Genomic DNA, 15848 nt, shown 5'->3' on the forward strand with positions numbered 1-15848 from the left:
CTTTTAGGTGTGAGATTTGATTTGGTTTCACAAAAAACATTGTATGTAAAAACTATGCTGAAGGAGGATGCTTTTGTCAGCTGCTTATTTGTTTCCGTACTGTTTTCCTCCCATATAATTTGCTGCCTTCAAATTTCAAAGAGCCTATAAAAGAGACAGATATCAAACATATCATATGATTGAATAGTATTGAGTAGACATCATTAATATTCTTTTTTCATGGTTGTGCTTGTCTACTTTATTTGCATTGTTTTTAATGTCGGCACTTCATGTTGAGATTAAAAAAAGTATGGTTACTATTGTTCAGTTGTGATGTTTTTCTTGTCATCCAGATTTAAAAGTCTGTTAAAATTGTTTATGAGTTTATAAAAAATAGTAAATAAAATACATAACTATTAATAAAAAAACCATGAATTCTACTATGATAGAACATCTTCAAATAAAAATTGTTTTTATATATATATGTAAATTGAAGATATACAAACTCTATACAAATTAATTATTACAAGCTGATTTTAGCAACTAAGATCTTGTCTTCATGGAAAAGACTGATAGTAACAAGTTTTTGACTTATCTTCCCTCCCTTCTAAATTAAAAAATCATAGCAATAGTAACAATTTTAACATTTCATAATATATATGATGAGCTGATTGCTTGTGAAAAAGTATACATTTTTACTAAGGTGGTTGTACTCCCATTGAAGCAAAATTACCAATGGGATTAGGCCCAGATGGAACGTTGTGCAGCTTTTGGGAAAATGATCCTTTGCATTTTCTTTTATCACAGTTTATAAACTCATTTCCTTTGTCAATATTTTTTGGTGTTACCATCACATATCCAAGCTTCTGCAATCAAGCAAATTGGGTCAGCAGTAAAAATTATCATAAAGTCAACTTCCAATAGTGAAAGGGAGGATTTTCGTGCATGTATGAAAGATACAAAACAAGCATAAAAGTAATATGTCAAATCAAATCAATTTGAATGGAAATTGAATAAAAGATAAGTATGTTCAAATCTCAGAGATAAGTTTGTGAGAACATTTTATATTTTACAAATATGAACGAAGGTGATACACTGGAAATTTAGTTTCTTATTATCTATCAATATCTATAAATTAAACTATCTAATATTATTCTGTAAATTTTAAATTAATTCAGTGATTTATTATTACAAATAAACAAAATGAATTGAAAAATATTTTTAATTGTAATATATTTTGGCTCCAATTTATTTGACAGGGATAATTAATATGGTTTATTTAAGTTGTCTTCTTTCAGCTAAATTAGCCTATGAGCTTGCAGCTTGAGAGTGTTTTTTGTGGGGTGGTTTGTAGTCTTAGTTGTTCTTGTGTCTGTTTGGTGCTAATTGGTCTCATTGTTTTCTCAATATGGTATTTTCTCACAAGACTCGTGAGGTATTGTATAGTAAGGTATTTTAACTTCAATGAAGGATAAGAGTTTTTAAACTAGTCTTTTCCTCTTTAAACTCTTGAAAAAATTTTAGTTATTAATAAAATTTATAAGATAGCTTGTCACTTTTATCTTAAAAAATTATAATAAATATAGACAATTTTTTATTTGTAAGTTTATAGAATTATTTATAAATTATAGAAAGCTCATTAGTTATTTTGTTAATATTTTGAAAGTTTATTAAAATAGGTAATAATAAAAAAATATTATTAAATTTTTTTTTTTTTTTTTAAATAATTTAATTAATAATTTCATCTTCACAATATGCAAAATACTAAATTTGATTTAAAATTATATATTATAAAATATTAAATTAGCATTTTAATATTAATAAATTTAAAATATTAAATTAAAGCTAACTATCAACCAAGAAGAACGTTGTCGGGTTCATTTGCTATTGTGAGCTCTTTTCTTTAATATGTTTACATGGTTATCTTCATTATTAAGCACACTTCTATACAAGCTTCTCTTAATATAGTACCTTTTACCATTATTCTCAATATGGTACCTTTGTAATTTCACCATTCATCTTGTTGTTTTTTGTAAGTTGTATTATGGAGTTTTTCAAGTGGAAAACAATAATAAAACTAGTATAGATTTTGCAATAAAGCAGTTTACAATGTTATTTATTTATTTATTTTCATTTTACTTATTGTTGAAGATGTTTCCAAGTTATGTCTTAAGTAAAATTATATTCAACTTATCTTACAAGATATATCATTGTTTTTAAATAATTCATCTATTATATCTTAATGAACAAGACTTTATGTTTTATCCATAGAATTTTTAATTCATCTATTACACCTTAATGAACAATACTCTATGTTATAGAAATTTCAATCCTACTTTATTTATACTTTTTATATTATATTAATCATAGAACTAAAAATATTTTAGATGCAATCCTTTTTTCTTTTACCTCATTTGCATTTATGTAAGTCAATAAAAGTAGACATAATGTACAAGGAATAATATTACATTTTGGAGGAGTATCTATTTCCTTCTAGTCATTACAAATTGATCTATGAATTGTATTCTTTAATTGTTGTTTTTAAAGTCCTATTATACTACTAAGTTGTAGTCTTCAATCTTCTTAATTTTTCCTCTTCAACTTTCACAAGTTGATTTATGAATTATATTCTAGTGTGTAAGTTTCCACTATGTTCTATTCCTAAAAACTACTCATGTTTACAATTAGTTTTGTTGGCTCCATCTAAGTGGTTTTTAGAGGAAGTTACAAAGCTATGAGGATAATAATACTCTATATCATGATATTGAAAAGTGGATATAGTGCATTCTCTACTCTAGATCTTTAATAAAATACAATATAGAAAGAAATTCTTAGATAACAGAGGTGATCGACTAGTTATTATTGCTACTCCACACCCTTTACATTGCTCAATGTGGAATTGAAGTCATTGGCACCATTTTTCTCAAAATTGCTTAGAAATAATAGAAGTTTACTAACATTATTCTTATTAGACTTTAAATAATTTGTCAAATGAATTTTTTCCAATAATTACTTCTTTTTTTTATTACAAAGTTTGAAGCCAAGATTAAGATTAACTATTATTATATACTGTTGTAATTAGTTTATACTGTTATTTATTAAGCTTGAGTAGAGTCACATTCAAGACCTCTCAAAATTTACCATTGTTTTCAATAGACTCTTGCTTTTTTCAATAATCTTCTTGTATCTAAGTATTATTAAAATAGAAACTAACAAGATAAAGTTGCAATGCTTAAATATCTCAAATATTTTAGATAATTCATCATATAACATCTCTCTTTCTATCAATGCATCATATCTTCTTTTTTTTCCCTATTTTAAAATTCAAATCTTCCCTAACGAATATAAAGTTATATATATCCACTCATAGGATCATGATAGATTTTAAATAAAATGGACTATAAAAACTCATATTTCCCACTACAACAAAAAGCTTCACACTATTTGTATATTCCACTTTAAGGTCTCTTTCTTGGACAAACTCAATCACAAATATTTCATGAAACCATCATCTTCTCTTAGTATAGAAATTCTTTCGCAAGTCATTTTAAAAGGTCAAAGAGTTTATTTTTCATAATGTCTTTTTTTTAGATCCAGTCATTTCAAAATTAAGATTTCTATAAAGTACATACATGTTGTTTTGAAATGATACTTCATAGATTTTCTCAAATTTCAATTCAATTTAACATTATATTTGAAAAGATTAAATTGCATCAGTATAAGAAAAAAATGATGCATTAAATTAAGGAAGCATAGATGAACAATATTCTATCTTGAATCAACAAAAAAAAACTGCCCTTGAAACAATAGGGCCTCTAAATAATGATATGTGAAAATGTTATTGTGTAGTACTAGTTGTATATCAAATAGAAACCTACCAAGCACTTCAATTTTTTTAATAGATAATTTGATTTCAATTTCTCTCAAAATATTACTTCAAGATCAATAGTCATGCAAACAATCTCCTATCTTTTACATCATATCCCACCTTGTAATTGTAGGGATGGAGAATCACATAATAAGACAAATTTTATCATCTTTTCTTAGTTGTTTTGTCGACACTAGGTTCCTAATAATTATGCACTTAGATATAATAGATTCTAGAAATACAAAAACATTGAGGGTGAAGTCCATTGTTAACAATGTACTTTTACAATGAAAGAGCATGGATGGGGATAAAATTGTAAAATAACCTATCTTAAATTTTGCGTAGGGAATACCTTAAAATGTGATGGCATTCATATATTAGAAGAATTCTTTTTTTAATGATAATATATTTACAACTTAAAGTTGAAAACCTCAACCCTACTCTAACTATTAAGATATTAAGATGACCTCTTATTTAAATTGCATGTGTACTATATTTAAGGTTTGTGCTTACTTGAGATTTCAATATATTTATGGTATGACATGGACAATTCTAAGAATGTGTAAAAAGTTTTACAAATATCTTGTAATGAAATTCATTAAGATTTTGATATTTTAAATTCAATAAAGTATCTTATATAAAATATTTGATTTATTTTAATTTAATTTAATATAGTTTTATGTCTTGAAGGAAAAGACCTTTGGTTGAGAGGGGTCTTATAATTAAGTATTGGACATAAAGGCAACATTTCTTTTTTGACTTTAAGGTTGTTGATTGTGCCATCAAATTTTTAAATAATGACTTTTACTACGTGTAACTAAAAAAATACTAGTCACATAAATTAAGTAAAAACTCTTAAAATTTATATAAAACTACATAAATAAATGGAAAAAACGATGAATTATTATTTAATATTATTTTGAAATATTTTATTAAATAAAACTATTTAAAAAAATCTTAGATTCAATCCTCTTTAGAAAAATTTCTTTAATCTATCATTGTTGTTTTTTTCATATCTTTGACTTATAATTTCTATTCTTTTCATATATGTATATGTATATGTATATGTATATGTATATATATATATATATATATACATACATATATATATATATATGTATGTATATATATATATATGTATATATATATATATATGTATGTATATATATATGTATGTATATATATATATGTATATATATATATATATATATATATATATATATATATATATATATATATATATATTTGTTCTGTTTTATAACCAATATAACTTTTGAGAAAAATAATCCGTGGCCCAATTCCATTTATTCAATCACTGATTGCTATTCTATTCATATCTATATATTTGAAAACCATACTATATATATAATAATATTTGTTCAGTTTTGTGATACATAGAACTTTTTAGAAAAGTATTCCCTCATCTATTCAGTCACCGTAAAAACTATCTATTCTCAGAATTAGAACTTTGCACCATCTTATTGAAATTATCCTTGACCTGACAATATATGGAATTTAACGTAATCTAGTTGCTGAAAGATGTAGAGCAGTTGCATTAACCTAGCATAAAATATAATTAAGATTGCTTAAGGGGAAAAAAACCCATTTGGGCGGTCTCCGAAACCCTTAAAGACTGGCTTCAAGTTTAATACTCCTAGGTTCCTGAACTTATTGCTTGCACCCATTCCTTTCACAATTTATATATGAAGAAATGTGTTCTAACTACACAATAAATAGATAAATTGCAAGGTTTTGTAATTAGCCATGTAAGAAAAGTGCTATGTGAATAATTATCTAGTAGAAAGTTTGGGTCTGACATTCGGATTCATCATTCAGTTAACAAATAATTATTTTAATTTTATTCTTGGTATGTTAATTGTTTACACTAATTCTTTTTTTTCATTTATTTCATTATAAAATCATATTTCATAATCTTATAGTCTAAAGATTAAGTATTTTAATCTGTTTGTCTTAGATCTTCAACATGGACCGCTTAAACATCACACACTAAGGCTAAATTCTTAGGCTAAAAGTGTTATATAGTCAAAATTGACTTATTTTTCCAAACTTAATTTCCTCCTTAACTTGTGTGATGTTTAAGGGTGGTCCTGCAACATTAAGTATTCTAATCTGTTTCTACTCTAAATTTTGATAATAGACACTAGAATATAATAAAAAGTATTGATAAACACTACACGTACAATCAAATCTGCAAATAGCAACATACAATCTAAGAATAATACTATGTAAATAACTGATGTCCAACACCAAATATCTAGATTCATTATCTTGTTGACCTAAAAATTAATCATGTATTCTCATCTTTAAGTACTATAACTGTTCAAACCAATTCTTATAGTGTTTCATTCACTTCACCCACATGATCATATTCTTTAGATCTAATCATGATTTCTGCTGAATACAAGTTACATTCTCAGATTTGTGAAAGCTGAAATACAAATGAGTAACAAACAAATAATAAAAGAAATAAAACGGAATAACACATACAACACTGATTTACTTGATAAAACTTCAAACAGACTAAAATCTAGAGCCACAATGAGAAAACTTGTATTACCCGGTGCAAAATCTGAGAAGAATCAAGGTTACCCTTATCTCTCAACAAGAACTTTGTGGAGCTCCATTTTGGATGGTTCAAATCTATCCAACCTGCAATAACATGAAATCTCACATGACTAATCTTAGAAATGTCATAGATTTTGACAAACATAGAGGGCAGAAATTCACCTGATTCTTCTATCATCTCTTCAGCAAAGACAAAAACAATACTGACAATGAGGAGGAGCAGAGAGATTGTAAACTTAGGCGAGGAGTTTCCCAACATTGTGCATAGCTTGTGTTTAATCTTGAAATAATAATGATTGCACTATTTCTTATCATTCTGCCCTCTATGGATTCTTCCTCAAATCATATAGTCTCTTCGTACTATTGGCCCATGTTGCATTTGCAAGATAGTCAATATTTGGCTAAGAATAAGGAGCAAAAAGATGAACCAATTACTGAGATAAATGATTTGTTCATGAATGCATGTCAACTTTAGTACACAATAATGAGTTAGAAAGTCTAAGTTGAGAGCTTATTCCACATATATTCACCGTCCAAACATATGCTGTAAACTTTAACAGCTATTAGTTTTATCTGAACTCTCCTTGGAAGATACATTGTAGCTGATAGATAAAGGATAGGATGAGATAGATTACGGCATATGTATACAGTGGATCCATGAAGACTTGCTTCTTAAAGTGATGACAAGCCCGTGATTTTCTCTTGGATCAAGGGAAGCCACACTATTATTTTCTCTGAATTTTTCGAAGTTTGTCCTCTTTTGAGATTAATATATGTTATTACATAACTGGTAAGTTCTATTTTCCTTGTTTTCTATGTGTTGTACATTTATGGACGGAATTCTATGAGGAATTTGAGGTATGGATAATATGAATTTATATATTTTTTAATTGGTAGTTTTTAAGTATGGTTTGAGTTAGGTAAGGTTATAAATGGGGATCTTATTTTTTTTTATCTCAACATATTAATATGAGAAGTTCAATTCTATAATGTTCAAATCTATAAGTTCGTTATGGATAATATGAACATATTAATACAAACTCTAATGTATGAGCTCAATATCCTAGTAGAGACACAAAGTCCATGAGTATACTAATTTAACAAAAATTTAGAACATGAAACATTGACATCAACACCAACTTTAAGAAAAACAATACCCATAACTACAATGATCCAATGAAAGTTTAAACCTTGATGATTACAATAATAATATCATGATTAATCATCATATAATGTTATAAATGACAACAAACATTGATAAAATTAAACCACTTAAACATTTTATATAAAACAATGATGAAATTTTGTATTTTCTAATTTTATTGTTAGATTTTTATTCTTTTCTAGCAAGTTTTTTTTTCAATAGATTTTGTAAAGCTGGAATTTGATACTGGTTACTATTGAATTTCTTTATTCTAGACTTTTTATTTTTCCTTTATGTTGTAATTAGTCTTAGCGCATCTTCAACAATGTAAACTTTAGTGTGTTAGTACAAACAAAGCCAATATCATTTTTGTCGCATCAAACTTTATTAATGTAAACTTAGTCATTATGTCATTATCTTTACTAGTATTCATGTCCGTATAGTTTAAATTTTTAATATAAAATTTAGAATTTTTTTAAAAATTTGGTGTATTGATGTAACCAAAGCTCACCTAACTTATATGTACTAGAGATACTACTAGTCTTTCCTTCTATAAATAAGAATAACATTTTCTATTTACTCTTAACCCTAAATCTTTTTTTTTATGTTTTTTATTTTATTTTTTCTCTCCTTATTGTATCATTGTTAGTTTTTTAATTCTTCTTTAATTTCAAAATTAATGCAATCAATAAGAAAACACTCAATATTAATATATATCTTACATATACAATATTTTTCATGTAAAACTTTAGTGTACACTTAATTTATATGTACTAATATGACCAAATCTCATCCTTTAAAAGTACTTTAAATATTATAGTAACACAATTTCATTATATATATTATTTAAACACTTTTCATGCACTCATATTTTCAAAACCAATTATCCTTTATGATCTTCATTTCTCTCTCCTATTTGTGTCATGATGCTTTTCTTAAGTCTTCAATAATAACAACTTTATTTTAAGCAATAAGAGAAAATCGACATTCTAAAATCACTAACGTCTAATGACATAACCAAAGCTTGTTCTTATATATACTATATATTATAAACTTTTTTCTCATATGCATTAATCTATTTAACTTCTTCTATATCAAGTTTATATTATTTTATAGTTTTCATTTCTAACTTTCGTTTGTATATTGTATTTTTTTTAAGTTTCTAATAAAGTCAAATTTCTTAGTAATGACATAGTCAATATCATTGTCTATGAGGAGTATCTTCATTATTTTGATGAAGAACTAATGTCTAATTCAATTGTGAAATTTTGTTGCATTTTTCTAATATAATTTCATTATAAAATATTTTTCATATTAAAATTTATTCCACTATTGTATGTATATTGATATACCTAAAGACCATTTCAAATATATATATTATTTATTGGTTTGATTTAGATTTTTTTCATCTAGATAATAGTTACATTTACTCTAAATACTAATTAAATTTTACTCAAGCTTACTTAGAAACTTATATAGGAGAATTGGTGCATTTTCACTTCATGTGAGATTATCATGTTGTTATTTTATCACACGCACTTATAGTGGATGTACTTTTCTACCTAGGATGGGTAACATGCCTTTTGTGATCCTATCACTTTATTAGTCACCATCTTTGTTGTACATGTTGAACAAAATTTATTACATATTGGAGGATTATCCATCTCTTATCAAAATGTGATTCCACCTTGGGGTGGTGATAAGATGTTTCTTGATTATCACATAATGAGACAATGGCACTTGGGATTCTCTCATTCACCCTTTTGTACTTGCCTTGTTATATACAATTGAGGGGTCTCCTATGTAATCACATTCCAATCCAAATCTAATTGTGTCCATTATAGTGCATTTTACTATCATATTATTTATCTTGATTGATTATTATTTGTGTTGCCGCTAGATCTTGAGTAGCTACCTTCATAGCCAAATATTACTTATGGTATCAAAGCCTTGAGAGTACCATTAGATAATTTTTTGGGAGATTTGAATGTATATTTTGATGTAGTTTGGCGATTCCTTTTTGTCACTATTTATTGCACACAAAAATGAGAGCTTGTTGGTGCAAATCATAGGTTGACATCATATTGAGGATGTCCAAAAAATTCACTTAGATTGAATTTTTTCATCCAAATCAAATATTAGAGGCCAAATGTATAGTTGTAATGCCCTGCTAGGGATCCGAGAGGACAACACAACAATTAAGGAAAAGTGGGTCATATATATATATTTTATATAAAGTGAAACATACATTCTAGTATCATTGAATATAATATGAATCATTAAAATACATATTGTTAAATGAAAACATGAATCTTTATCATAGTAACCAAGTCCTCTTAGGTTCTTGAACATCACTACTAGAACCACATAATAATTGTGACTAATCCATTTAGATCTCCATGAGACTATGATCATTAATACACTATGAACACTTTCATATAAATGATGCAAGCCAAGAAAAAATATAGACATACGAACAAATCAAGGTTAAACATCTTATCCAATTATGTAATACATCACAAGATATCATGCGTACAATTTGATGTTACCAGTTACAAGTAACCATTGATCCATATTTATATCTAAAATTTACATTTGCTTCTCCAAGAAGATTGCAACCTACATCAACAATAAATCAATGTGATGATAAAATCATGATACTATTAGCCACAACTGGTAATGCAATTGATAGTGGGAGATTGTTAGATAATGATGTTTGACTATATGTAAAAGTTTCATATGAATTTTTATATTGTCATTGATGTCAAAGTCTTAGTTGACTAGATATTATGCTAGCTCAATAGAGTGCCATATCATTAGATTAATGAAAAGGATTTGATTGATGAAGAGGATTTGAAGAAGGTATGATGAAGATGGAAGTGATATGTAAGGTATCCAATGGGTACTTGAATGAGCTAGAAAGTGATAATATATTATTGGTTTGATTGTTTTTTAATCATGGATTATTCCAAAGTATTAAATAATACAAGCTTAATCAAGTTACTAGGTTAATGAAGGGAGATTGTATTCATTGAGTGACTATAGTATTGCCCAAGTGATGGACAAAGTAAAGAGTGTTAGACTATTTAAAATAACCAAGATGGGGGTGAATCAGTTATCCTCTAGTCTAGATGTATAAAATTAACTTTTAACAACTCCAAAAAACTTAATCAAACTCATGAACAACACATCAAATAAAATTGTTAATTACCATTCAACATATTCATTCTATTTTTTCTCTTTGTTAAGTATGTGCTGAGTAGCAGAATAACATCACAATTAACAATAAACTTCGAACTTATAGTAAGTAGCATAAAAATATTTTAAAAATCCACAAAAATGTTTGACCCCAAAATTTAACGTGTAAATCCAATTTGGAAAAAACTACCAAGTAACATGCTACCGCATTTTCACTCTTTTAAATGAGATCTATTAAGAGCTAGCCCTATTAAAGGTTACATAACACACTGTTAGGTGTGATCTTGTCATAGGATTTAATCACCCTATTAGGAGTAGCCTTGTTAGAGGACCTTAGAACGTTCCCTTAGAATGTCACCTAGTTAAAGGATTTATAAATGGTTGTTAGGCCAATCTTAATCAAAAGCATTTTACTACTGCCACAATGATTAGAAAGTAACAGCTAGGTTTGATCTAATAACATACAACACACTTTAAAAACTCATATCTCCATTTGGATCAATGGGTAAGTGCACCAAGTTGTGGTGCCAAAAGGGGGTATAAGTGGCCACTTTTTTTTAAAATTGACAATTTTTGAACTCAACAAGAATTTGAAAATAGTTATGCTCAAAATTTTAAGATATGACAAAAACAAAGTAGCAGTCCTTTAAATCTAGTTTCTAAACTACTATTTTTTTTTTCAAAATGGTCTAGTTTTAGGTCCTCAAAAAAGGGTGCCATAGAAAGTGGTACTATTTTTTAGAAAAAACATAACATAGTGCAAAGTGTGGCCCCCCTAAAATTTTAACTCTTTTTTTTTAATTATTTAATCGCTATAGTCAAAAGTTACCTAACACCATGTAGTTTATCCCAGATTTTTTGGGTAATTTTATAATGTGTATTTTTTAATGAATTTTTTAATTGGACACATCCCAAAAATGTGGAATATATGTGTTCTCCCACTAGAAATAATTGAAAACTAATCTAAAATCAAAACATCTTTTTTTCAAAGTGTGTAGAATGGAGTCTAGTCTCTGAAAAACTAAGTTGTGAAATTCATTGAATGAACTAAAATCTACATCCCAATTAGTACACATTGATTTTTGATAGAAAATGGACATACATTCAAAAGAAATTATAGTTGAAAGGCTTGAAATGGTTCAAATTCAAAATAAATTATATGGTTATATAGCTAACATAGAGATATACAATGTCATGTAACTTGATTTTATCGATGCTCAACCATGAGGAAACTTGAAGGAGAGCACACAAGAAAAATCAATCATTTTTTTTTATGTTTTCTGCAAAACACATCTTAGACCAGTTTAGAGTTGGGTTGGATCCCCAAGGAAAAAACAAGCCTTGGGCTTGGTAGAATCCAAAGCTATAAATAGCACATGCATGCCATAGCGTGTGCATGCTATAATGTGCATGAGCTATTTAAAGCATTTTTAAATTCAAGCTTACATAGCGCATACACACTATAGTGTGCACACACTCTGTAAGAATGAATTTCAATAAAGAGGGAAGGAGAGATAGGAGAGGGTAGAGAATGAGAGAGAGTAGAGGATGGGGAGAGAGTAGGAGATGGGAGAAGGTGGGATAGGGAGAGAGGGAAGGAGAAATAAAGAGAGAGAGAGAGATTAGGGGATGGGAGAAGGTGGCATAGAGAGAGTGGAATGGAGAAATAGAGTGAGAGAGAGGTAGAGTAGGTGATGGGAGAGAGAGAGAGAGAGAGAGAGAGAGAGAGAGAGTCAGAGAGAGAGAGAGAGAGAGAGAGAGAGAGAGAGAGAGAGAGAGAGAGAGAGATGTGTGTGAGAAATATATAGTAAAAGAGAGAAGTGGGAGATATTTTTGGCTAGAGAAATATGGAGATGAAGATCAAGATAGATAGATGAAATATATATATATATATAGAGAGAGAGAGAGATTAGGGGATGGTAGGGAGGGAGAGAGAGAGAGAGAGAGAGAGAGAGAGTAGGGGATGGGAGAGGGTGGGATAGAGAGGGTAGGGGATGGGGAAGGGTGGGATATATATATATATATATATATATATATATATATATATAGAGAGAGAGAGAGAGAGTAAGGGATCAGAGAGAGAGAGAGAGAGATAGAAGGGGATGGGAGAGGGTGGGATAGAGATGGAGAGTGAGAGAGAGAGGGGAAGGGGGAGAGAGAGAGAGAGAGAGAGAGAGAGAGAGAGAGAGAGAAGGGGATGGGAGAGAGTCAGAGAGAAAGAGTAGGGGATGGGAGAGGGTGGGATAGGTAGAGAGAGATTAGGGGGTGAGAGAGAGAGAGAGAGTGAGAGAGAGAGAGTGTGAGTGAGTGAGTGAGTGAGAGAAGAGAGGGTGGGATAGAGAGAGAGTAGGGGATGGAAGAGAGAGAAAGAGACAGAGAGAGATAGAAAGTAGGGGATGGGAAAGAGAGAGAGAGTGTGTAGGGGATGGGAGAGGGTGGGTGTGTGTGTGTGTGTGTGTGTGTGTGTGAGAGAGAGAGAGAGAGAGATAGAAAGTAGGGGATGGGAAAGAGAGAGTGTGTGTGTAGGGGATGGGAGAGGGTGTGTGTGTTTGTGTGTGTGAGAGAGAGAGAGAGAGAGTAGGAGATGGGAGAGGGTGGGATAGGGAGAGAGATTTTTCACATAGTAGGGGTGGAGAGGGAGGGAGAGAGGGAGGGAGACACAGAGAGAGAGAGAGAGAGAGAGAGAGAGAGAGAGAGGAATGGGAGAGAGGGAGAGAGAGACTAGGGGATGTAAGAGGGTGGGATAGGGGGGAGAGAGAGAGAGAGAGAGAATAGGGGATGGGAGAGGGTGGGATAGGGAGAGATAGATTTTTCACATAGTAGGGGGGAGAGAGAGAGAGAGAGAGAGAGAGAGAGTAGGGGATTGGAGAGAGGAAGGAGAGAGGCTAGGGGATGGGAGAGGGTGGGATAGGGGAAAGAGAGAGTAGGGGGTGAGAGAGAGAGACTAGGGGATGGGAGAGAGTGGGATAGGAAAGAGAGAGTAGGAGATGGGAGAGGGCATGATAGGGGAGCAAGAGTAGGGGATGAGAGGGTGAGATAGGGAGAGATAGATTTTTCACATAGTGTGTTCATGCTACATAGTGCATATGTGCTATAGTTCATTTGCACTATATGAAAACACCAAAAAATGGTTATAACAAAAGTTTGTGTCCATATTGACCCATATTCTATTTTTTGATTGTTGTTTTTTCTATTGTTCTAATAGAAAATGTGGGTTTCTTGCTGTTGGAAGTTAGCAAACACCAAATTCAATCATTGGATAAACTATTTGAAGGATTTTTGAACATTCTTTTATGCTATTGGAATCTAGAAAATACCAAATTCAATTATTGGATACACTATTTGAAGGCTTCTTGAACATTCTTTCTATAGAAAAGGTTAGTGCAGTCCTTTTTAAATATTCTTTGTTACTGTAGTGACAAATTTCATTATATATATATATAGTGTATTCATTGAAATAATTGTAATTTGTATATGTATTTGAATGATTTGTAATTTACAAATTGTATGTAATTCAGATGTTTGAATCATTTGATATATAGAAATCATCATGATGCCAAGGAAGAAACTAAAAACTCAAAAAATGGAAGAGAGGGAGAGAGATTTGGAAATTAAAAGAGATAAAATGAAACTACCATGTAAAAAAAGAAAACTACAATGCAATAATAAAGAATTGTCTTTCAAAGAGGAATAAGAATTACTAATACAAAGAAATAGAGAGGAAGACTATGAAATACAAAGAGAATGAATAAGACTCTTATGCTCAAGAAGAGAATTGAATTGTGAAGCTACACCATCTTCCAATGTTGGAGTCATATCATCATCTCAAGTTGAAGAGACACTAATTTCTATGTTTGATGTTGTACACACTACATCATGTCATGTTGGAGACACAACATCAACATATCAAGTAGGTGATATTCCACCTTTTGCATCTTATTGTCAAGGTACATCATCTTTGATTCAAGGTACGCAAAACACTCAACCTTATGTTGATGTTCAAAATGTTGAGGGAATGGAAGTGATTATAATTCCTTCTAGAATTTGTTTTAAAAGACCAAAATAATTGATTGATATTGATACTAACATTTTAAAATCAATGTCTAACAAGATTAGCAAGCATACTTGTCAAAGAAAAGTTAACCATATGTGGAGATTATTCTTTGAAGAATTAAATATTACAAGTAAATGCCAATTATTTGTTGAAATGATGAGAAATTTAAAATTTAGGCCCATCATCAAGATTCTTGGGCTAAGAACAATGGACAATTCAAATGAAAAAAATATTGTAAAGAATCTAATGAGTGCATATGATAAAGTGGGTTCTAAGTCATACACCAAAGGTAGTAATATCACAACATGCATACTTACATCGACAATAGTAAGTACCCAAATGAAGAAAGCTTAACTCATGATAAAAAAAATTGAAAATTGGTAGAAGTACTCTAAGGAGAGTCATGGTAATGCGTGAGAGATTGGAAGATTCAACAAAAAATGAGTTATAGATATTTAGCAATAGGCTACCATGAAAGGATAAAGAAATTAGTGAAGCTTTGAAATCATTGATTGAAGATTTTTGGACAAATAACACATGTGTTTCCCCTAATCAAAGAGATGTTGTAAAAAGGAGGATTGGTAGCCAAATCACGATCCACATGTGAAACATTTTTTGGAATCAACTCAGACACAATTGTTTGCAAAATTTATTGGTATGTATCCTCAAATTTGAATAAGTCAAAGATTTTTTGAGATGGGTAAATCTTTTTATGTGAAGATAAATCACACATTCACAAATTCTTGTTGTAGGATACATATTGAATTTTCTAGCCATTTTGATGTTTTTAGGTATATATGCGTGTTTTTGCATTCTAAGTTTTTTTGCATGATTGTGACATGAACGAGCCACCTAGATCTTCAAGGGAATTCCTATCCAACATTTTATGTGAAATAGGGGATGGTCAACAATTTTACAAGATGTCATGTTTGGATGGTACATGCTTATTTTGTGGTTCTTTGCGGCTTTTATCAACTTGTGAACATATGGATATACACATGCAATTGGAAATGAAATAT

General features: G+C 29.6%; 1 protein-coding gene across 1 annotated transcript; it reads right to left on the bottom strand.

The window, feature by feature from the left end:
• Positions 1-434: 434 nt before the first annotated feature.
• On the bottom strand, positions 435-6812 carry LOC149543577 (uncharacterized). The gene is made up of 3 exons (XM_089798355.1): positions 6596-6812; positions 6426-6517; positions 435-845 (listed from the first exon to the last, which is right to left on the bottom strand). The coding sequence occupies exons 1-3, from the start codon at positions 6690-6692 to the stop codon at positions 678-680; spliced, it is 357 nt and encodes a 118-aa protein (XP_089654481.1). The 5' UTR covers positions 6693-6812; the 3' UTR covers positions 435-677.
• Positions 6813-15848: the final 9036 nt, after the last annotated feature.

This window comes from Cupressus sempervirens, chromosome 8 (genome assembly GCF_028749045.1).
Source record: "Cupressus sempervirens isolate cs-2001-9-10 chromosome 8, ASM2874904v1, whole genome shotgun sequence".
NCBI lineage: Eukaryota > Viridiplantae > Streptophyta > Pinopsida > Cupressales > Cupressaceae > Cupressus > Cupressus sempervirens.